Below are 24,210 nucleotides of genomic sequence, written 5' to 3'. Positions count from 1 at the left end.
GGTGACATTAATTTGTCTGCAATTAGAGCGAAATTTCAGGGCGTAGGGTGGCGTCCGCGTTCGCGAAATGAAACGGTGCCCGTGCACACGAGAGCACAATGGGACGTAATGAAACGGTCCTAACGCTGTAACCTATCAAGTGTGGGGCCGTGGATAAAAAAAATATTTTCTGCTGCCTCGGCGCTGGCAAGAATTGTTGCCAAGTCCAGCGACAGGATAGCTCTCTCGGTTTCCGAATCGATACCAGAGACACCCCCGCTGTCGTTTGTGCGAGCAATCGTGTTATGGGAAGACACTTCACACGCTGAATGAACCATCAAATGGCGAGGTGGAAATGTTTTCATAAGGGACAGTAAATGGATTTTCATCACAGCGGCTGAGGACTAATATAATTGTTGGAATTTTAATTAGAGGATTGCGTGGTTCTAATGGGATAGTTACGAGAGACTGCGGTGAACCCGTTATACTGGGTGGTTTGATTCACCAGAAACATACAAGTATCACAAAACACAAGAATATTGAAAGACTACGTTATTCAGATTGGAATAATTATCTGTAATACAAATTCGAATGTAAATTCAACCAGCGAACTTTAAATTAAGAATCCATAAAGACCAAGTTTAAATTGAATGGTTGGCTCGAAAAGTAAGATATCAATTCAAATTCCGTCCATCAACTTCGAACATCATTATATGATCGGGAACGAGTAGGAAAATTCGGAACAAAACCTATTTACGAACGGAGCAACGTAAACGAAGAACATCAAACTATGTCGGTGGAATCGAGAGCGCACGCTCAGCCGATGTATTTCTATTCATTTAATTTCTCCGTGCCGCGTGGTACAATGCAAATTCCCGTGAAGTTGAGGGGCGAGAAAGTAATGAAGTCGCAAATTATATGCGAAAAGTTGGTCCGACTGGAATTGATCTCGCTCCCTTTTCCGTCCACCTGGGGGACCAGTTACCTGGGGTCGGACCGCATCCTTAGATTCCTTCGCGGAGAAGCTTCCACCGTCAGGGGAATTAATTATCCAGCTGGGAAGGATATGCAAAAACCGTCTATCTATAATCGTGCCTCTCGTTCGACGGTAATTTATTATCGGGCTGTCGCTGCCGGTGCAGTTTTCGTCGGATATTGCAATTATGAAAATTAATGCAAGTCGACGCGGCACGAACGAACGTTCTCTCCACCTCTCTTATCGTTCCCTGGCTAATGCGAACGCGTTCGTTTCATAAAACCGATTCACAAAGAATTATATCCTTTCCTGGCCTGCCCTCTATCGGGGTCGATGAAAAAGGGGGCAAAACGACGGATTCAATTTCGAAAGAATTATGGAATCAAGTTACATCAATTGCACGCGTTCGAACGAAAACAGCGTATTCCTGCCTCGAAGGGTTTCGTTCGCTTTTTTTTATCTATCAAATTTCAGTTCTGAAAGCCTGTCAGGTGAGATGAGCAAGAGGTAAAAAAAAAAAATACGGTACAGATGGAAAGCGATATTTTAGTCGGATGGGAAACGCATCTCGAAGGACAACAAAGAAAAAAAATGATAACATCCCTGTCGATTTTGATTTATTAGGGGTAGAGACCTTGGTGAACTTCAACTTTCCTCGTAACTCGCCGATACTGCGTCGGCAGAATAGTGTCGAACGGTCGATGATTAATGACTGACGATACTTGAAGGGATATCGAGGTCTTGCGAGAATTTAAAGAAGTTCTTTTAATCGATAACTGAAGTTAGAGGATGGCGGCTGTTTTATAAAGAGGAGAAATGCGTGGGATATATTGGGTCGAATCGTAAAAAACTTTCACCCGCGACAGATGCTGCATTAACTGACAAATAGAGGAGGACCGTTCGTTAATCCAAAATGAAATCACGTTACCTGTCTGTAAAGACGCCGAGGGAAATAAAATGAGCGGGCGAGAAAGCTCGGGGAACGAGTTTCGCCGTGGAAACACGTCGATCGTCTCTCGTTATCGTTCACTTCGATTGTGCAGCCCGTGGTTTAATCCACGGCCACCCGAAGGCGAGCACACGCTGTGGGACTAGCCACAGCTCGACCGGAGATGGAAGAAAATCGAGGGCCACTGTAATTTCCGGCACGATCGCTGAGGCTGGCAGGGTTTGAAAAACAAGGGACCTGAGAGGCTTACACGTAGGAACAGAATTCCGGTTCTTTCACTCACTGTCACTCCGATAGACATTGATTGTCCCACCGATGTGGAAACACTCTGAAGCCGATAAAAATCTTTACAGTCGAATTTTAATTAATGTATCGATCATTTAAATCACATTCGAAAATAATTACCGATCGTAATCGAAATAGAGAATACAAATTCTATTGTATTTTTTAGTTATGGTTGTAGCTTTAGTTAATTAGCATTTATTCCTTGTCACCCTGTAATGACAAGTTCGTGGTCTGATTCAACGTTTGAACGTTATTTATCAGAACCAAACGGTCGAGTTTGATTATAAATTTGGACAAGCTTTCCACGCGAAAGCACGATGTCGTGATTAACTCACTCGATCCACAGAAACCTACCGGATGATTATCAAAGTGCCACGTTAACAAGCCACGGCAAGGATAGTAGGTACTCGAAAATCATTAAAAGTCGTTCGCGTCCATATCGTAATTGGATTTTCACCGAGTCTTTCAGAACACATTCGACCATTCGAAACGCAGCGAGGCCGCGTTTGCCGTCACGTCGCACGGGACTAATTAGCCTCGCGTGACACCGCCTTTGATCCCCGTAAATTAATAATAGCGACCGTGCTACAACGTACCTGCCGGCGAATTCAATTCCACCCTTTCGTCCACCTCCCGCTCCCCATCGTCCCTTTTCACAGGCTTCGTTCCGGTGGCCAGGGCCCCTTGCACATTTTTCGACAATCTTCCAAGGGCTCGGGACTGACTCATATGTCGCGGCACTTTTCTATTTTCTTCGGTTTTTTGTTGCCAGGGCCGTATTTTACAGCCAGTAATTGTTGGTTTTTTGCGGTCGAAGAAGCCCGAGTTGCTTTGATAACTCAGTCATCAGCTGGAGGAAACAACTTCCGGTCATCACTGTCGATCACTGTCATCTTTTGACGGAATATACTAGCTGTACCAAAACGTGATTCACTATTTTTTACAATGTCCAATATTCATTTTCGAGAAAATAAAACATACATACTCTCTCAGGAATGTTCCCGATTGTTCTTCAGCAGTTCGCCAAGCCACTTTTATCAGGTACGAAAGCGGGAAAATATATTGGAACGAATGTTTAGTAACAACGTAAGTCACAGGACGCTTTAGTAATCTGAAGTTAAAAAACAGTAATGGCTTATTCATTGGTACACCTAAATAATACTGAAACAATTGAAGGTAAATTATTAATTGTACCAAGGATATTTATACAAATATACATTGCTGTAGACTAATTTGTAAAAGCAACTATTAAGTTTGTCCCTTTGAATAGAAACGGTGACATGGTTAAGAACTGGTCGTGAAATGGAAAAGAACAACGTTGAATACTTACTATTAAAAAGACGCGTGTGTCACGTCCCGACGCGGCTAACATCTGCCCATGCTTCCTCTCGCAAATAAAACATCAGCAGAGACGTTTTTCCGTCGTCGCGTTCCATATGCGAATCCCAGCTGCATCTCACGAGCGTCGTTACCTTCTACTTCCTTTTTTTTTTCTTTTTTTTTTGTGTGTGTGTTTCGTCTCCGACATTGCTCCGCGGATTACTGAAAGAAAGGAGCCGTGGTTCCCGCCACAAACGAGGACACTTGTTCTCGAAGATCCATCATTGCTATTGCTCCTTTGAGCCAGCCCCCAGCGCGATGAATTCAATCCTGGTATTGGAGAACACTTAAAAGAAATTCCTCTGGAACGCCGTATCGGGGATCTGACTCGACTAAAACTCGTGGCTGGAATGGGGGTCTCTTTGTGCCGGTGTTTGGTTGCAGCTAAAGGGGGGCCTTTATCCGACACAGAATCCAAGTGTACCTGAAAATAAAAATCTGATTAGTATCAAATCGATATTGACAGTATAGCCCCTTGCTTTCTAATGAAATACTAAATTTTACAGGACATAATAAGTTGTTTAAATTTCTTCTATCTAGCTGCAGAATAATTCCACAAAGAAAGTTAAGTTCAAAGTCCCCAAGGTAATTCTCTCGTAATCGCAGCTACATTTTCACAATTATCCCTTACAGGACTATTCAACAGAAAAAGTTAAGTTCGAAGTCTGCAAGGTATTTCTCTTCTAATTGCTGCTGCACTTACACAATTATCTATAGTATCCTCGCAATTTCTAATCGACAGTGAAAAGTCAAAAGATCCGTCGCACCGAATACAAAGTGACAAGAGAGGTTTGCACCGGGCCGACACGCGAAACGAGATCGTCCATCGTTAGTAGAGCGTGTCTCCGTGCCGCGAGAGAGTGTCGAGAGAACAAAAAAGGAAAAAAAAGAAGAAGAAGCCTTGCCTGAGAAATAGAGTACTAAAAAAAAAACGAGTGGAACGCTGGCTACGACCTCACCGGGTCCTATTTTTCATCTTCCGTCACCCGTTTTCGTCCGCCGGAAAGAAACACCGAGACAAAGGTGACGCGAGCTGAATGGCCGGAACGTCTCGCGCGTTTGTTTGATTTCATTCCGAATCGATTGCTTTGTTTGCGACCATTTCCGACTGGGACCACCGTCGCACCGTTTTTATCTTGTCCGATAACGGACGCGCGAGCGTTGTGTCTGAATGCATGTGTTACATAAACCCTTAAGTGTGACGTGATTTAAGTCTTCTTTAAAGGATTCAAAAAGATATTAAATTTGAAGCTACAGCACAGTTCACAAGAATAGTTCTTAACAGTTTCACTCGAAAGTTAGTATACAGTGATTCACACGTTTGTTTCGGGAAAGCTGTCATTTCTGTGTGAACATATTAGGTTAAAAATGCGAATTAAAATAAGGAAAAATTGATAACAAATGAATGATACAAGTATAACTAGAAATTGCTTAAAAATGTGTAGTCTCAAAAGCACTTCCCTTGGTTACTATCCAACGAACAATCCCTCCTTCTAGCCCCTTCAATTATTTACCTCGTGATTGCATTAATGCGCCGACAACACGAATAAATACGCGTCTGTGATTTACCCACTTTGAATGATGAACCGAGACAGACGCGTTAGTAGACGCAGGTAAGGGATGAAAAGCCCGTCTATAGAGAGATTTGTTCCCCTGTTCCAACGCGTCGATTCCACCTCTCCTCGACCTGTGTCGACTATTTGAATATCGCGAGGTGAAGCTCGAAGGAAAATAGAGACACTATTACAAATAGACGTCTACGACGCGGAGATTAGATGTTGAACGTAACCCCCGTAGGGAAACTCAATTTGAACGTTTTCGGTTGCCGTCAAGACGCTGGAACGCCTTCGTGATTATAGTAGAATAGACGGACGGGGGTGAGAGAGCGCGTCGTCGAGGCACGTGAAAGATCGAGATCGTGGAAGTCCCTCGTTCGAGCTCCATTTCACCCCGTGCACGATGAAATGAAGTTATTCGAAGGTTGATTAGATCGTAGATTGTGCGAGGAACACGCATCCCGACGATTAATACCGACTTCCCTAAAAGCTACCCTTTCGAGGATGTTGCCAATATTTTAGCTCCTAGTGACAGATACCGGAAAATATTGATCCAGCTTGCGAATAATAACTATGAAAGTGTGTTACATTGAGACCTACAAAATGGAATTCCTTCAGTTACAGTAAATTTCAATACTGATTCGGATTTATAGACTGAGCGACTCGAATTAGTGGCGAAACAAGGCATTCTTAGAAGCTCTTCGACTGTATTCTATTAATATTCAAGATCACTCAGCTCCCGGTGCCAATCGTGAACTGTTTCGGAAATATTTCATTGCAACCTTATTCACCTTGAGAGTAACTGCCAAATTAACTACAAGACATTCAGTTTCACAATTCCTGCGTCCACTGCCTCTAACCTCCTGACATTTCCCTGAAAACAGTACAATTTATCTGTATCATTCAACCGATTCGAAGAAAGGACCGTCGAGAGAGCTGCCCATCGCGAAGCCTCGTTTATGTCCACCATAAAGTCGTAACATCCACGGACTGGCGTCATTGTTCTTTCGCTCGTATTCAACGAAGGGTTACAGGGCTACGGGTCCGAGAGGAAAATCTAGTGAAGGGAAAACCGTGGCGAAAAGAGAAACAACCGACGGCCTCGTTCGGCGAAACACGTGGCAGTCCAATAAACGACCCGGCCAGACTGGGAATGTCGAGCATAATTTCTACTTTGCGATACGAACGATGACGGGAACAAAAGAACGAAAAAAACAGTGGTGACGGAATGTAATCCTGGGAAATGGAAGGACCGATAAGAGATACTGGACGTAATGTTTCGAGTGCGAGGGGACTATCGGCGGGGGACTGGCAGTAGCGTAATTATAAAAGATTTATTTCTTAAAGTACTTGGTAACTGTAACTGTACAAACGACCTATAAAAATTGCACATCGTTGGTGTCGTCCAAAAAAGAACGAGCGTCTCCTTATAAACTAATTGCATTGTTAGAGATAGCACCGGTACACATAAAGAAACAGACATTATACTAATCCATATTAAAGACTATTGCCCACCGTGCCAGAAACGTGGTATCCCAGAAACACATTCTTGCGGGATTATTAAGTTATTACTTTTCTATTTTTTTTTTTTTTTTGGCGTAATTCTTGTGGATTACATTTTGTACCTCCTATTTTCGTGAAACAACTCCGATCATTGACGTCCTGGTGGGCAGGATATCAATTCCTCGATCGACTTGAACAAAGAAATCATATCGACACGTCCTCATCGGTGTCGTAATTAACAGTTACGTAATTCTTATCGCGTCCTTCGGATTTTTCTTAGCGAAATAACGTGCCCGTACGCGAACACCACCGGACTCTAATCGACACGTCGATCTCATTCCGTGCGTACTGTTCGTCGAGATGTCACATGAGTATATTCCTGTTGTTGAAAAAACTACGAGGGACGTTCGTTATTTGCACAGTTCCTTTAATTTTGTTCGAAGGATCTTCCCGCTGGCGTTTTTCGGGATACTGTCCACGAACGACACTCCTCCTGCAACGATGAAGCGTTTGTCAATCGACGTGTCGCGCAAATTCGATTAGATCTCGGTGAAATACCGTTCGATAGTTCTTGCGTTCTTCGGTAGAATCGAAAGGTGCTTGAAACGGAGATTAAGTAAAGGGAAAATTAATCGATAACGAAAAGTGATATTACCTTTGAGCTCTTTATAATCCGACACTTTTCCTTTCACGAAGTTCTGGATGCTTTCAACGGTTGGATTTGAGCCTTTCTTCGGTACAATGAAAGCTTTTGGTACTTCACCACATCTTGCGTCTGGAACGCCGACCACACCCGCTTCAACTACGCCCGGGTGACTTCTTAACAACGCCTCCAGTTCTGCTGGTGCAACCTGTAAAAAAGTTTCGTTTCGAGGAAGATCAGTTGTTAAAAAATTCTAGGTTCCTATTGTTTGCTTCAACAAAGTCAACAGTTTCGGAAATATTCGAGTATATTTATTAGAAGGAGATCACTTATTTGAGAATCACGAATAAATTCAATTCTTAATAATACAGCCACTCACCTGGAACCCTTTAACTTTGATTAATTCCTTCAGTCTGTCCGTGATATAGAAATCGTACTCTTCGTCGTAGTGACCGATGTCTCCCGTTTTCAGCCAGCCATCTTCGACGATCATACTCTGCGTGGCGGCCTCGTTGTTATAGTATCCTTTCATAACGTGAGGCCCCTTGATCCATATTTCACCAGTCTCGCCTGGTCTGGCGACATCTTTATTGGTAGTCGGATCGACCACCCGCACCTCGCATCCGGGTATAGTTTTTCCGATGCTTCCCGGCTTCGTTCCGGACACCTCGAAGCAACAGACCGGCGACGTCTCCGTCAAACCATATCCTGGAAAGTTAAAGCGTATCGAACGTTTATCGAGACTCGAAGAATCGAACGATATTTCGTGGAACAAACAAGGATTCGATCTTCACCTTGACAGAATTTCATGTTGTCCTGGTTCAACTGAAACTTATCGTAGAACCTCCTGAAGTCGTCCTTCGCCATCGGCGCCGCGCCAATGACAGCGTGATGCATGTTCTCCAAATGTTCCTTCTTCACGAACGGAGAGGCGTTGAAGAATAAGAGTAATGGTGGGACTAAGTACATACCAGTCATCTGCAAGAAAATGTCTAAATAATAATACTATCGACCATAATTGAATAGACTATAATAATCCTTATGAAACCTGACGGTCTTTTAAATAGATCTAGATCAGCAGATCAAAAACAATTCTGCACGGTGAGGAATTACATTAAATGGATTCAGCTAGGGTATTGCACTCTGTTCAGGAGAATATTTTTCACAAGTTTTTGTTACTATCTGTGAGATTATAAGCTTTCACAAACATTCCTGTACAACTACTTTATACACACTTGTGTCAGGTGAAATAAGAAAGATGTGGCATGGAAGTTACGTTCCCGCTTTCCCATAGCTTCTATAGACCGAAATAATTCATAAGCTCGAAGCGAAGGCTCACCTTGTGGTTCGCTAAAAGTTGAATGAACTGTTCCGGAACGAATTTCGGTACGGTGATTATTTGCGTGCCACGGGCAAGACGCGGCAGCGTGAGGCCGTTCATACCAAAAATATGGAAGAATGGTAGAATTAACGGCATCACTTCCTGGAAGGTCGCTAGAAAACGACGTAGTCATAAGTTTCGGATATACATGTATAAAGGGCAATTTTTCTATTCGAAGATTCGAGACAGCGCCCTTACCTGAACTGGTTTTCCACATTCTTTCGTCGACCGTCATCTCGGTCATCTCCATATTGGAGACCAAGTTTTTATGCGTTAGCATTACACCTTTTGGCATGCCTGTCGTTCCGCTGGAATAAGGCAATACCGCCACGTCGTTGACAGACACCGCACCGTGTTTTATGGGTGGCAGTGACTTGCCACGTGTAATAAGATCCTGCAAGAATGACATTTCTATTAACCTTGATTCGGTGGAAAAAAAAACACTCTTTGAATGGACAAATTGGTTCTACCAATCAGATAACCGAGATGTGTTATGTCATGGTTTATGTAAACATTGTAAACTATATTACATTTATTCTTCATTTTTTCACTTTCTCAACAAAAAAGTGAATTATTCGACTTCTTGAGAATTAAATCAACCGTCAAAGATTGACTAATGAGCTGATTCGTGGGAATAATATTATCTCTCTGATCAATCATCAGTCTCACCATGAACGGTATAGTGCCCTCGGGACTAGAACCAGTGCCATCATCGATGACAATGACGGATGCTCCTGGCGGTAGATTGCCCTTCGCAGCTTCGAGTGCATTACCCGCGATTTCTGTCACCGCAATGATCGCCGCTGCCCCGGAACTTTTCAGTTGCCTCGAAATTTCATCTGTATGACATGAAACCGTTCGACAATGTTAAGAGCAGCTTCAAGGTGCTACTAGCATGTGCAAATGTTACATAAGAAATGAGAAAAAACGGCGTAAATCAATTCGCATAAATCTCAATGCGTAACAAGATCGTAAAATGCTCACATTACTCTCTCCTTAGGCAATCAATTTAACAGTCTACGATTTACGACAAACTATTCTCATATGAATACAATCAACTTCACACGATTCTGAAATCGTTTCTTTTCTTTCTGCGAAATTTTGCTCTACGAGAATAATTAGCGATACACCACCTATTACGCCTGCTTACTTTTTTCATTTAAGTGGGATACTTATTTTTTTGTTTGTCATTATAAATGGAATAGCTATTAAGTTACAATTATACATTGAACCTGAATTGTAATAAGTGGCTTCGACGATCGCCAATTAACTCACAAGGTGTGTAAAATGGATTGACAGTGGTAACGATTAATTCGGCCTCCAAGATACCGAGAAACGCTAGAACCGATTCAGGATAATTCGGCGCTATTAAGGCAACAGTGTCTCCCTTTCTCAGGCCAATGTTCAGCAAACTTCTGCCGATATAATTAGCGGCGTCCCTTGCCTGGCTGTACGTGTACTTCCTTCCGGTCACCGAGCATACCTAAAACGGCCTCATTGATTACATTGGAATAATAACACGCTCAGAATTTTCCTTCGTCATGAAGGCTAGACGGGAAATCAACAGGAAAAATTACCGTTGACAAACACCTATTAGATTGTCGCATAGAAAATGTTTCTTCTTTTAATAGGGACCTCTCCTTATAAGTATAAAAGTCATAACGGCAGCATCAGAGCTATAATTTTCTACCTCACTATACAGGATGTGCCACCTAAGGTGAGCACCTTAAATATCTCACTTATTTTTCACGATAGAAAAAAAACGTGACAAGAAAATATTATTTGATTCGGAGGGCCAAATACTGTGATCAGCGAGAAAAATTCACAAGGTCATAATTTTCGAAATTTCAAGGGCATCCATGTTTTTTTTTATGTGGAACTACATATTTTTATTATCATGGCGTGATAGTTGAGATCAAGACGAATTGTTAGATGGGATACCCTGTATTACTAGAAAGTTAAGTCATTCTAAAGAAGAGGTACACATCGTTTCCCGAATAATTACCATTCCAATTACGAATCAAAAGAACCATTTCGTATGGTACAATCTAAACGAAAGACAGCTTATCGTTACGTTTAACATTATTTGATTTTTCACGCGAGGTAATTTTTCCTTTGATCGATTTCTCCGATCGAAACGAGGGAGGGCAAAATGACTTTCACGCACCAGGGCCGTAAGGTTCCCGTGATTTTCCACGTTCTTCCAGACGTACTCGTGTACGAACATCTCGCTGGGCGTGTACTCGCCGTACGGCGACGTGAAAATCTTTTTCCCATTTCCGTTGTCGACCATCTCGTGCTGGGCCTGAGTAGACGCGCATCTCACGGACCGGTTCAAATGTTTCGTCCCACTCTCCGACGTCAGCTGGCCGAGCCTTCTTCTCGCGCATCGGAGTACTTGCCTGACGCTGGTCATTCCTGTGTTTATTTCTGCTGGACGAGATACCTTTCGCCTCTTCCGGTCGGTCGTCTCAACAATTCATCAAATTCGTCGGCTAAAGAAGAAAAAAAAGAAAAACGTCGAACGACGGGAAATTAGTCCGTGTGAAAGCGACTTTCTAGCCGCGCCGGGTAACTGGGCGCGGGTGGGATACACGGGAGGAATGTAGGCCAACCGGCCGACAACGATGAGAAGGAAAAACGTTTCTCGATAACTCACGGGAAACGGCAGAGCAAATGCACTTGGGGAATCTACAGGGTGTTCACGAGACGAGAATTTTCGAAATCGATCAACGAGAAGAAACGTGGGATATTCCCTTATCCCTTTAACGTCCAGTGTGACTTATACGTCACGCCTGGAAAATCTTATTTCCAAGGGCTCTGTCGTGAAACACACAAATGAGATGAACTAATCGCGACAAATCATTTTTTGTAAGTTCCTGTACGTCTAGTGATAAAAACCGATAGGAAATGATAAATCGTCAGTCTTCAAATGAGAGCGATGATAATTATTGGATGATATGCTTCTCAGACACCTGTGAATTTATCTACAGAAGAATGATTGAAAACTGTTGCATGGAAATTTTCACCTACACTGTACCATCGCAGTTAAGAAAAAAGGTAATTAACATCGGACGCGAAACCAGTTTCATTAGTAATGAAATCTTTCAGAATTATTCAGATGGAGTTTTTGCTACAGTCGATTTAGATGTACATATCAGTAGCCTATTATGTTATGCGCAGACAAGTAAGTGGCTTTTGAGCGATTAAATGATCGCAACCGCTGAATGTCACAAATAGAGGCTATCCTCTTCGGACTACCTCGCTAAACTGAACTGTTCGTGGAGCTTGACCCCAATGAATGTGATAAATTACTTATTTTCTATTATTATTATACTAAAACCCGATAATTCAACTGTCATCGTTAGACTGCGGATATTTGTGCATTTATAACGTTCCCGGCCTGCCAGAACGTAGCAAAATACAGATTCCAGTACAATATAACAGTATAGAAGAACAAAATTCTGTGCAATTTTGCTTTTTCCGTATTCATGATAATGGTAAGTTTGAATAAATATCCACAATCTACTCATCGCTAACTTCTTTCAAAATAACGACACTAACAAGTAACGATCAATACCGATCCGGGGATTAATGGATATGCAGACTTCTTTCTGGACATATACATACATAATTGGGACGCATTTCCCCAAGAAATTTTATTCTTCCTATCGAATCTGGTACAAGAACTTGCTATCCTAAATTCAGGTAAGCTGAAAAATCGAACATCCACTAAAAGCCCTGAATATTTGTGTTGATAGTTAAACTACAAACCATGAATAGAGGATGTCGCCAAATGAAACAGCGTGGGGCAGGGAGAGGTTAAACGTCGAAGGAAGTGTCCTCGAGAGGCCAGTCGATTTTGATCCGATTACAGTGCAAACAACGATGCCAAGGGCGACGGTTCCGCGTCAGAAAGCGATCATGCCCGTAACAAGCTCTATCGGATCGAGGCAGATGAAACGGGGCTCTGGCGCGCGATGGTGAGGAGGAAAGCGTGCCCGGAACGGTCGCTAGTCGACGCAACTCGCTTCTCCGCGTGGAATTTAAAAACAATAATCGTCGACGAATCAACCGAACATGACGAATAAACGGGTACAAAGTACAATCGCCAGCTGCTGCGTGCTCTCGACACACCTCAATGGGCGTGATGTCTTCGCGCGAACGTGACTACGAGGATATGTTATCGATAAGGGCAAATGTCGTAATGAGGGGGGGGGGGGGGGGAGCGTCGTTCATATTTAAGTCGATACAATGCTTATCAAAGAATCAACGATAGTTAGTTACGCAATAAAATATTTATGAGCATATGCATGTAGTTCCGGTGCAGACAACTGCGTCGTTCATGATTATCTACGCTGTCAGTTTCATAGACGTACAAGCTGGTGCAAAATGATCGATGACTCGGTCATTGGAACTGCCATTCTCACAATTTCTTCGATTGTGCGACGACAAAACAAACATGTACGTTGAACGTTCTTATCTATCGTCGGCTACTAAGACGGCGTGTACGAATTTACAAAGTGATTAGATATTGCCCATCGCCGGAACACGTACAAACGTGGCATCTGTAATTACCGATGTGTGTACTGTAGGTGGGGGTTATTTTGAGTCAGTCACAAGGATAACATTGTTTTGAAGCCAGAAAACTATCATTTTCGATTTTGCAGTTCTTTTTATGTAACTAACATTTTCACGTAGTAATGGAATTAATGTAACAGTTTGCAAAGCTGCAGAATCGAAAATGATCAATTTCTGAATTGAGACCAAGTTACCTCAACTTACGGTACCAACCTCGGGAGAATTCAGCATGAAAATTTACTAACAAAATCCGTTGAAAGTCAATATTATGAATTTTCGTAACACCACTTTTAATGCATAATTTGTAACAATCATGATACATATCGTCTTTCTGTAAATTGTCTCTTTTTGTAATTTTTTATATAGTCCCATAGAACTTTTTTTAAATTTTGTTAAACTATCTGTATTGTTTCTACAAGTTTATATAAACACTGGAATATTTTTACGCATTATTGTACATCTAAATTTTTTGTTTGTCTTCTAGACTTCCATATACCTGTACAATTTACCAAAGGGCTCGTAACCCATTTATAAATAAATATTATTATTATTAGTATTATTATGAATTAATCACTTCTTTCTGTTCGACATACCGTGAAAGGTGTTAATATCAATTCGATACCGTTCGAACGACGTCGCCCAGTCGTAAAGTCTGAACTGCAACGATAACAAACATCCCGTACGCATAAATTGATCGGCAATCGTATAATCTGTGACATTGTGGAAATTCGTGCGCGCACTCGAGCCACCGGCCGCACGAAGTCGCGTAATCATGCCACGGCTTTAAATAACCTTCCCCCCTGCAAACGACCCGTTTTCCACACGAACGTTCGCCGGCAGTACGCCGACACTCACGGACCAGCCAGCAGAAGGTCCCGTGTGTTGCGCTCGAGACATTCTGTTCTCTCGGCTGCGAACGCTATCAGTCAGCTTGGTATCGCGAAACAAACAATACAGCCGGATGTAAGAGCTGTGATGAATACTGCGAACCTCGATTGCAACTGCAATAACGTTCGGGGAGAGATGACAACGAGCGCGTCGAAAGAATCGGAAACACCCATACGTTCCATTCGTCGGAGATAAAAACCCGATCCGAGGAGTATCTGCCGTCGTGTGTCAGACGGCAGAGTGCTCGATAAACCGAAGAGATTAACGTATTCGGAGGGCTCGGTTTCGAAGAGATCATTTTTGACCAATCGTTTACAATAATTTAACTTGAATGAAATGGAATTTCAATTCAAATAGGCCCTCGCTGAACTTGTTTATCTTCGAGTTTCTCGAAGGAAAACACAAGTCACTTGTGTCTGTCCTTGTAGAACAATGTACAAGACGAGTGATTGTCTACTGTTGTCCCGGTAATTTGTTTTGATGAGAGTGTCAGGTCTTTTAGTGATTTGGTATTACTATTGAAAGACAGAGAGATGATTTTAACAAACTGCAATGTAATGGTGTATAAGCATGACTGACGGGTTGTCAGACTTGGATCTAACGATTAATGGTAATGAAAATAATTAACGTGTTCGCTGTTCTCGGGATGTGTCATTAGAGAAGCAGGCCTAAGCATTAAAAATAGTTGCGTATAATGCTCGTACAGAAGCGACATCTATCTTGAGTGCTGTGATGTATGATCTATCGAGAAGTAGTATACATATGCCGGAAAAGTGGAAAATAATAACTATGACATATTACCTTGACGTACGTTCTGTACTCTAGTTTAAACCCAACAGGACTCTTAAACCGAAGAAACAAAGTACTAATAATTAATAAAGCAGTCGTGCTTGATATCCTTACCTATCCGCGTGATATAGATCCTCGCGATAAAAGAAACATTCAATCGTTCAGGCCGTGCATTTGTAATCTACACCGTCCATTGTAGTTTCACGGGTATATAAAATTCAAACTAACACCACGAACAGGACAAATCTGGTACTAGTTTTGCGATCAACCGACGACACATCAAACGCGTTAATTCCCCATCGTTCATCAAAGACGACGAGCTTCACCATCGTAAAACTATACTTTTCTTCCCCGTGTCAAGCTATGCATATCCAAACGAGATGCAAGTGGAACCCCGTATGAAAGTGGTAGGATTTCATTCTTCCCCGATCGATCGTTCGCCTCATGAATAACCTGTTGCACACACCGTCGCGTACATGGGACCCCGGGTACAGGAACCGGACGCTGAACTGGGACCGGTCGAACTCGATGGAAACGATTCGATATAACGAACAGAGAGAAAATTTACCCTGTAGGAGATCGGCTGGTTCCCCCGTGATGCAAGAGCGGGCCCACGAAGATCGATTTGGGCACCTATCGTTCCCCCAGGCGAGGAAACGGAAGGATTTTACGGCGCGAAAACGTTTCGTGTTTTCCAGAAAACAAAACGATAACACTACGCAACTCGATCTCGGTTGATCCCGCGAGCTTAAGGGACCGCTCGACCTTCGATTTCGTTCGACGCAACACCGGACGAATTCTCTCGATCGTAGTACACGGGGTATACCGATCACGGACACTGGCGATGGAACACCGTGTGTTGGGCTGACGAACGTGGCTCGCGTGTCTGTTTTCACTGACAGACTACGGGATTCTCCGGCGAACCACTTAACTTCTACTAGCCTGTAGATACCGCCTCCACCCCCCTCTCTAACTCTCTCACTCTTTCTCTCTCTCATACCGTACTCGCGGATGCTCGCGAGGAGAGACGTGTGTGTACAAGGTGCTCGGAAAGAAAGGATTTTACATTCCCGAGGAAGGCTATTCGTGTACAACGAACTCCGCGCGCGCGGAGCCGCTGCATGCGAATGAAGCACCGCAATCGCCCTCCACTTCTCTCCCCCATCCCCTACGTCCCACCCTGCGGATGAAAACCTAAAGCGGGGAGAGTATGGCTTTTCGCGAAAACATCACCCGCCGTGCGATCGGTGCAATCGTGACCGTCCGCGGGACGAGCCTATCGCACGTTGCTCTGTACGATAGGTTGTTCTTGGTTTTGTGAATTTTTAGGTATGATTAGATAAAACTGTAGGATAAAAGACAGTAATAAGTTCGCCAAGCGTCTATTCATCCTGGAAAAATATAATTTAATTATAAAAATTAGAATTTTCTTTCTTTTTATGATTTTTCCGTTATTCGAAACTCTTTGTCCGGATATTATTATAACTAGATTGTATACTAAAGGGTTATATACCCGTATATCAATAAATAAATAAATAAACAAATTTAATATTGAGTTTGCCCATCTCCGATACGAAAAATCGAATATACTCTATGAGAATGTGAAGGATTTCACCTTCGAATTACATGTAACCCTCGCGTCGTGTTTTTTTTAAGTAGATCAGGGTTAGACAGGGTAAACAGTGAGTAGCTTCGTTGGCTATGGTTTAATAATGAAAATACTGAAATGTCCGAGACTACCCGCCTTTCTCCTACACACGAAGTTATCAATGACTTCGATGGATTCCGCTCGATTATCAGTTAAGCAATCAAAATGATCAGTGTAGATGATCTATACTAAGAGGGGAAACCAGTGCAGTGGTCCGGAAAAAATGCTATCTTTTTTTTTCCAACATTATTAACATAAGAAATTACGAGAAAAAAGTTACACGAATCTTTTTGAATGTCACAGCAGTTATATCAACAATGGTATACATATAATGGTACCCCATTACGCAATCATAGTCTAATTATTATTCGTCTATTTAGAAAAAATATACTAAATCAATTGAAACATGGAGCCATCCATTCAAGATTAAAGTATCGCAAGAAAATCCGTCGACGAACCTACGACGTATCAAAATTTTATTTTAATGGAGCAATCAGACTGATTTCCTCGAGTATCGCTCGTGCACCGCTCGTTGCAGCTTCAAAACGGTTTATCGTGCACGACTGCAAGTTATGTAATTGAATCGCGGAGATTTCGATTCTCCGATTACATAATCGATACGCTGTTTGCTTCGACTCGCGAATCATGAAGAAAAAAAACAAAACAAAATGATTATTCCGGCAAAATTGTCATTCGTCGGGAGGAATTAAGAATCATTCCGGACGATTATCGGGGTCACCTGCGGAAATGCCGGCCCTCTTGCCATCCGTCGACGAAATTTCCGTCGCGTGGTATCCGTGTTATCGTGCGTCGGTAGACGATACACCCCAGCAATATTGGACCTCGACCAGTTGACCGTCTCCGATATTTATTTATGAAAATCGCTATGGTAAAAGAGCCCCGATTAAAGCGCGTCACGCGTTCGATGCAGCCAACAGTCAATATTCGAAACGCAACAAGCACACGAAATGGAGACTGCAACATTTTCCCAATTAGAAAATTCTTACAAGAGATACAGACATTCCTTGGAAAAGCGATAACACTTCCGTCACTCGTCCAAACTAGGTACTACTGGATTCCGAGCATTACATATATGTAATATTCGATTTCGTGTCAAGGTTATGGCAATCTAGTTATTTAAATTTTTGATTTTATTTTATCCAGTATTTAACGAAGATATGTATTCTTGTGATAATAGAAACATTTACAAACGAAAACGTTTGTAGTCGTTTTCTGGAATATTTGAAACAAAGTTAAAAGAATGGCCAAACAATTGGTTTTTCGACTGTTTATTGTCTTTGCAATGTCTCGATGCACTATACTACGTGACCGTATATCGATGAAAATTATGTTTCTTCCTTCCCGTTTGCGATCGCGGTTACGCATTTAACTCGCGACGTTTGCGCCCGGCATATTGCCGAGACGTCGCTGCGTCGGCGCGCCGTCATTGACGCCGACTCCGATGTCCTCCGGCGCGCGGCCAGGACCGTAACGTCGTGTCGGAAAATTCGCATTTTAAAAAATTCCGCATTAAATCGGCGCGTTGTTTAATCGTGTACTTGAATCAAAACACCGGACATATACGTTCCTTGATTAATATTCATCGTAAAAATCCATTGTTTTGGAAAAATGGGAACGATTTTACAAGTAACTTGTTATGAACCGCTGTTTATCACCAAGGGCACGAATTTATGAATATGATCGTTCGAACATTCAATAGTATTTGGGTACTAATTCAAAGACAAATTCCACAGTCTAATGGAAAACGTCTGACAACTCTAGACAACCATTTCATTTGAATAGTAAACACCGAATCGAAATTTCAACTGTATTGTGATTCTGTAATTAAAATCGGTATTATATAGATAGAACCGAAATAGATATTTGTTAAAGAGAAATATCCATCAAAACATTTATAGTGTTTTGAAAGAGAAATAGACAACGAAGGCTACGTCAAACTTTATCCCTTTTTTCCATTATTTTATAATCGGAATGTAAATGTCGGCTCTGTATGAGTAACAATATACCACAAAAAGAAGAACTTCTATTGATAAATTTATTTATGCATACCATCCAGCGCCCCTCGACGGTTCATCCCTGAATCGAGGGTAACGACGACGCCATGTCGACGTTCATCCCTATAGTTCGTCCACGCCGCAACCCCCGGTACGTCCCCAGTTGACCGTGAATAGAGTCAAGCGGATTTTCGTCGAAGAAAGTTGGCAATTTCTAGCCGAGTGCCAGTCCGGTCGCGGCAGTGCGCTCTCCCGAGGAGAAACTGGGCTATGAATGAAGACCCAACCCTTTCACCTCGAGGTAATTAACGGGGAACGGTGTTGACGGGGGTTGGTTTTCGTTGCATCGATGTGCCAGAATGGTCATCTTTCGTCACGTCATCGGGATTGCGTCATTACGAATCAATTTTTTCGTCGCCCCGTCGAGATCGGACCGACGTCGAACGATCGATTTATCAGGGAGCCCCCCGTGAGAGCTGCGGAACGATGACTAAAAGAATCAGTGTGCGTGAATATATTTCGTTATTTAATTCCGTTCATCCGTGTGTCATCGTTGTAACGTTAACATATTGCCCCGCCGGAACGCACGATTCTCCCCGAGTGATCGCTGGCGGAATATTCGATTTCTCGACCGAAAGACGTCACGCGAATGTAGGACAATAGATTGTACCGAGTCCAAACGACGACGCAGTTTTACAAGACCGTTCACGCTCGATTTACTTTCGATAAACCCTGCTACATTACTCATTTTTTTGTTTTTTTTTTTCCATATAAAACGAACGTCACCGATCTATATATTCCTACGCAAAACGACAAACAAATAAGACCATTGTGTGAACGTGCTGTTTTACGTTCCATAGGTTTTGATAGTGTTACTCTTGTCCGTAATCCCCTGGCCAGGACCCAGCGTCTTTAAAATATCATGCCCCCGCGATCGAGCGTCCGTGGTGAGGAGGATAGTCCAAAAGGTAAAGATATTCCCTATTTATTTACCTGGTAGAATTGCGTGACTAGCGACGAATATAGTTGAATCGGTGCACTGCCTGGCGGACTTTAGTAGCTTCTTAGTGTTTTCAATCGAGAAGCGATTACTGGAACGCGCGATTGGCGAAGCAATTCCCTCAACTCTGTCGAGATTTCAGAGATGGATGCCCATTCTGAAGAAGTATCAGGTAGAGCTGCCGTTGGAGTGCCCGTTTCACGAGAGTCGAGACATATTTCGGCCGCAACAGAGAGCGAAACACCAGCACAGACCGTCACAATGGACTTGCGGACTTTGCGGCAAGTCCTTCTATGCGGAGAAACACCTGGATGCCCACTTCGATAACAGACACAAGAGTAACGTTAATACGGTGAGTCTTCTACCATACAACAAGTGTTCAACGAAACCATATGGTGTTATTGAATAATGAGATATAAAGATTGAGACCGTTCAAGGTGTTACCGGGGTAATTATAATTTCTAGAAAACTGATTGTCTTTTGAGGAAAAACTGTACTTGTTCGCGTAACTTTGCCAACTGACCAAGATGTACGAACAGTTTCAAAAGATTCAAACGCTACACCCAGTGCTTCCAGCGAAAGGAATTTCCAATTCTGACTAATCGTCTGCTTATACTACTTATTCTTCAGACACAGACAGTTTTATGGGCTGAAGTGCTAGACTGATTTACACTGACAGAAAAAACGAAAGGAAATCTACACTAGACTTAAACTTCGCGATGTACACATCAAAAGTGGCCGAAAAGGCACAACACTAGACATACATATATAATACATATAAGTAAAAACTATCATTCCCATTTATTCGAAACCCAGTAGGGGACCTTGTCACATGCATGTGACATAACGACTTCTTCGTGTATTATTGACAATGATTAAAGAACTGCTAGAATTTTACATATTCCTCGAAAATAATTGAATCGACCACTTACTGATGAGAATTAATGTTTACGATCAGGCGGAGGACGCGGTGTGCCTCGCGGACTACTGCGACATCATGAGATGCGACGTCCTGGGGAATCGTGACTTCGAGAGCTCGCTGGTGGACGACGAGACGGGCCATCACAGCACGGACATCCAGGTGTGGAAAGAAAATACGGAGCAACGTTCCACCTCGGTGATGCCGTGCAACCTGCGCGGCCTGTCGAGGTCATACCCGGTGGAGAAATCGTGCACAATGTCTGGCGGCGGGGCCGTTAGAAACATACAGCGTTACTGTCACCGTGAGGATAGCGGAGCCCTCGAGAATCATCGGTTGCCAGGCACGGCGTATTACGTGGAGATTGCCGGGCCGGACAACAAGAGCAACGCCTGCGACAACGAGGAGGAGGAGGATGAAGAGGAGGACGAGGACGACGAGGAGAACCTGGTCGAGTCGGCTCTGCCAGCCGTGGACAAGAAGCAAAGGCGCAAGGGACTGCATCTGAGGAAGCTGAAGTCCAACTGCAAGCCAGAGGAGCTACAGAAGCTGAAGTTGCAATGCGAAGTTAGTTGAGAACGTGAGAAAATTAACCCCGGAGTTTATGGGGCACACATGCGTCAAGCGAAGCGTATACAGTAAATCATCGATTAGTGTTCCAAGGCTTCCCATTAAATATTTCGTAAACTAATGGCCATATGGAACTGAAACAAATATCGTTGGCTACAAAAGTTAAACTTTATTAAAAAGTCGGCGTTACACCTGGGGCCTCTCTTCGTCAGTGTCTTCGAACACTCATCGATGATTTACTATACAATGATAATGATAGTAGTACTGATATTGATAGTATTGTCAGGGGATGGTATTTATCTCATCAAAGATATAGTAAATATTGAGAGTATTATTGGCCATCTAGGGTATGATTCACAACATCTGTGTGGATCTCGACTCGAAGCGGTCCAATTCTGTTGTTTGATAACACTTTTGGAAGTTTATCGTTCCTTCTGTGTGTTCAACTTGTGACGCCTATATCGTGCTTCTACGAACAGGAATAAAATCGTCGCGTGCAAACAGAGATAATAAGGGTAAAATTCTGTTGATTCTGTGACACATAGGAATGAGACTGTTCATATATAATCTAGAGATCTACCGTCTTGGAATAGGCACACTCTTTTTACGATAAATCTCGATGGGTCTCTCGTCGTGATAATAAATTCCGATAGCGGATGGAAGACAGAATTCTATGGAGCTCGAAGAAAGTCTGCATGAAATTAATGTACAGGTACCAGTCGACGTTTGGAGGCTCCGATTTTCGCACAACTGCTTGAACCATTGAGTAATTATAATAATTCGAAGTAATTAAGAATCTCCCTTGTAGAAAGTGAACTGCTTTTATCTATCAATGGTAATCAATACATCTGATTCTCAACGTATCTAGCTCCAAAATCGTATTTAGGTACCGCTATCATCGTTCTCAACGAATAATAGAGTAGAATAAAATAAGACGCACATACGAATGACACGATTAACTTGGTATTCACGATTATCCGCTTTTTATTGATACCATTAACAGATACTCGTACGCGATTGCATCGCTGGACTTTTGACGAATCTCTCGGTACGAGATTTCCAAGAAATCGAAGGTATGTAATTATAGAGGAGTGTATAAACTCGAAGGGATCGATGATGTAATGTGACTTTATCTGTGATTTGACCACGATCTAGGGGAACTGAACCGCGCGATATGCTGGTACCTCAGCTGCGACAGGTACTGGGAGGACACGAAGAGGCAACAGAGGCACACACCTTGGTACCTGCTCACTATTTTTTTCGCTGTTCTGTCCATGTCGATTTATGCATGCTACTACGTCATCTGGGTCCTGTTCAAGTACGTACGTTAAATCCATAATATTTACCTACTTATATAAATCCTACGACTTGTAGCACGCACAGTTGTACAGAATTATCAAACAATTTCACTTGAGAAACTATTATCAAGTAACAGAAACAAATGAAGGGAGCCTATCTGTATTATGTTTTCATTCGTAAGAGAACCATGTATCGTATTGTTATCCTGTTTGAGAATTTAATTACAGTTTTCATTAATTTGTTGTTTTAAGATCGGAGGAACGAATACACACGAACTAACTTAACGCGCACAAAGTATGAACAGAACAATATTTACAAAATATGTCCCTATAACTTGCTCGGTTATACACAGTTTGATGCGTCGTACGATTTTCTAGTGTTTGATTTCACTCGTTATTTACTCAAGTGCAGCGATAAGAACCATATCGCGTTTAGTGTAGTCTAGCAGGTTGCGTAAAACACTGATGTCTCTGACATAAACAAAACATCTGCGACTGTAGTTCGAGAAATATTCTTACCATTATGTTCTCTGAAAATTACATTCAATTGTGCTCTATGAAAAATATTTCCAAAAAACCTTTTATACGGTACATAAAATATAACCGAAAACAGGTTATTTATTACACTATTATTTACAAACACGGTTAAATTGCTGCGAGAAAGACGCATCGACCTTGTTTGCTTCCAAATTCCAAACAAATATTACACCAAAACACAACCGACTCCCCGACCCATAAATCACCATTAATTCACAAGAGAAGATATACATATGTGTTATCGAGAAGAAACGTGTCACTTAGTTACGATAGTAAAAGAGATTTAATTCGCAGCACTCGAATAAAGTATGCTGATTTTTATTTACTCTATTAGCATGTCAAAGTGTCCGAAACGAATCCGAAAAAACATTACACGTCAGATTCGCGTTCATTGTTTAATTATGCTAATCAACACGACACACATTTCTACCATCACTGTGAAATCCTTCTGCTTTTTCGTTCGTTTTCTAGTGTCAAAAAAACTTTACCGACAATATTTTCGATGTTGAACGATCATTCGTAAATAGACTTACTGTTAGGCTGAAAAGCTTCTGGCCATAACAAAGAAACGTTAACAAAACTGTTACCGTTGTCCTCATATATGATCAGCTAATGAAACACGCGACACTATACTAGTCTGTCATAAATGTACGTCACGGGATAACAAAACTACACTCCGAACGTCCTTTCAGTTCAGCGGACGAGGACAGACTGGACGGTGCCGGAAATCTCGACTATCCGGATGGGGACCACGCGACTACGTCATCGTTACACGATCCGAATGGTCCTGGCGAGGGTAGAACGAGCGAAAGGCGAAAATGCGAATCCGGGGATGAGAATCTGCCCGTGTCCAACGAGGACATGCCCGACCACTACATCTACGTAGCCTATCCACCAGAGCTAAAGCGGCGATTACTGGAGAGGTAAATAAAACCGGGATAATATCCAGCGAATCGACGCAGACCGGTGCATCGAAATCGTACAGTGATCCTCCTGCTTACAGCTGCTACAACAGAACCACTCGACTCTGAACCGACTCGAGGGATAGGAGGATAAGGGCAGAGATTCGATCGGGAACACGGCGAGCGGCTCGATCGATCACACACGTCGGTCCGATCTACTTTCTTATTTTTCGGCCCCCTAACCTTCGTGTTTTGTATACCAACTCTGGGAATAAACTGCAAGATGTACACGAAATGTTTGCGTAATTTCTTTGAACTTCCAATCTACACGGCATGAAATAATTCGGTTCTTCGAAATGGGATTCAATCTATGAACTCAATTTGTTAAGAGACACGGAATTTTGTAACCTT

The 24,210-nt window shown here is 42.5% G+C and overlaps 3 protein-coding genes across 8 annotated transcripts in view; 1 reads left to right on the top strand and 2 right to left on the bottom strand.

Moving 5' to 3' along the window:
- LOC107185450 overlaps positions 1 to 2,814 on the bottom strand; it is a 123,038-nt gene extending 120,224 nt beyond the window's left edge. The window contains exon 1 of the mRNA XM_015573129.1: positions 2,786 to 2,814. The gene's annotated coding sequence lies outside the window, so the exon portion shown is untranslated. The remainder of the gene's footprint in view (positions 1 to 2,785) is intronic.
- Positions 2,806 to 23,596, bottom strand: LOC107185448 (4-coumarate--CoA ligase 2-like). 4 transcript variants are annotated; one of them, XM_015573124.1, is made up of 12 exons: positions 23,431 to 23,596; positions 10,820 to 11,147; positions 9,928 to 10,135; positions 9,322 to 9,491; positions 8,851 to 9,046; positions 8,611 to 8,765; positions 8,066 to 8,249; positions 7,651 to 7,979; positions 7,284 to 7,479; positions 3,520 to 3,993; positions 3,175 to 3,300; positions 2,806 to 3,102 (listed from the first exon to the last, which is right to left on the bottom strand). In XM_015573124.1, exons 2-10 carry the CDS (start codon positions 11,066 to 11,068, stop codon positions 3,968 to 3,970), a joined length of 1,713 nt encoding a protein of 570 aa, XP_015428610.1. In that variant the 5' UTR covers positions 11,069 to 11,147; positions 23,431 to 23,596; the 3' UTR covers positions 2,806 to 3,102; positions 3,175 to 3,300; positions 3,520 to 3,967. The 4 variants fall into 4 exon arrangements, with proteins under 4 accessions (XP_015428610.1, XP_015428607.1, XP_015428609.1 ...); XM_015573121.1 differs by lacking the exons at positions 2,806 to 3,102; positions 3,175 to 3,300; positions 3,520 to 3,993 and adding an exon at positions 6,444 to 7,121; XM_015573123.1 differs by lacking the exons at positions 2,806 to 3,102; positions 3,175 to 3,300; positions 3,520 to 3,993 and adding an exon at positions 6,444 to 7,121 and having other exon boundaries at positions 23,485 to 23,596.
- On the top strand, positions 18,717 to 24,087 carry LOC107185449. 3 transcript variants are annotated; one of them, XM_015573127.1, is made up of 8 exons: positions 18,717 to 18,874; positions 19,434 to 19,541; positions 19,716 to 19,925; positions 20,532 to 21,059; positions 22,066 to 22,135; positions 22,218 to 22,380; positions 23,590 to 23,820; positions 23,901 to 24,087. In XM_015573127.1, the coding sequence occupies exons 1-8, from the start codon at positions 18,848 to 18,850 to the stop codon at positions 23,926 to 23,928; spliced, it is 1,365 nt and encodes a 454-aa protein (XP_015428613.1). In that variant the 5' UTR covers positions 18,717 to 18,847; the 3' UTR covers positions 23,929 to 24,087. The 3 variants fall into 3 exon arrangements, with proteins under 3 accessions (XP_015428613.1, XP_015428611.1, XP_015428612.1); XM_015573125.1 differs by having other exon boundaries at positions 23,883 to 24,087; XM_015573126.1 differs by lacking the exon at positions 18,717 to 18,874 and adding an exon at positions 18,909 to 19,077 and having other exon boundaries at positions 23,883 to 24,087.
- Positions 24,088 to 24,210: the final 123 nt, after the last annotated feature.

This window comes from Dufourea novaeangliae, unplaced genomic scaffold, assembly GCF_001272555.1.
Source record: "Dufourea novaeangliae isolate 0120121106 unplaced genomic scaffold, ASM127255v1 scaffold57, whole genome shotgun sequence".
In the NCBI taxonomy this organism is placed as follows: Eukaryota; Metazoa; Arthropoda; class Insecta; order Hymenoptera; family Halictidae; genus Dufourea; species Dufourea novaeangliae.
The sequence above is the reverse complement of the archived record's forward strand: the minus strand, read 5'-3'. Positions and strand labels throughout refer to the sequence as shown.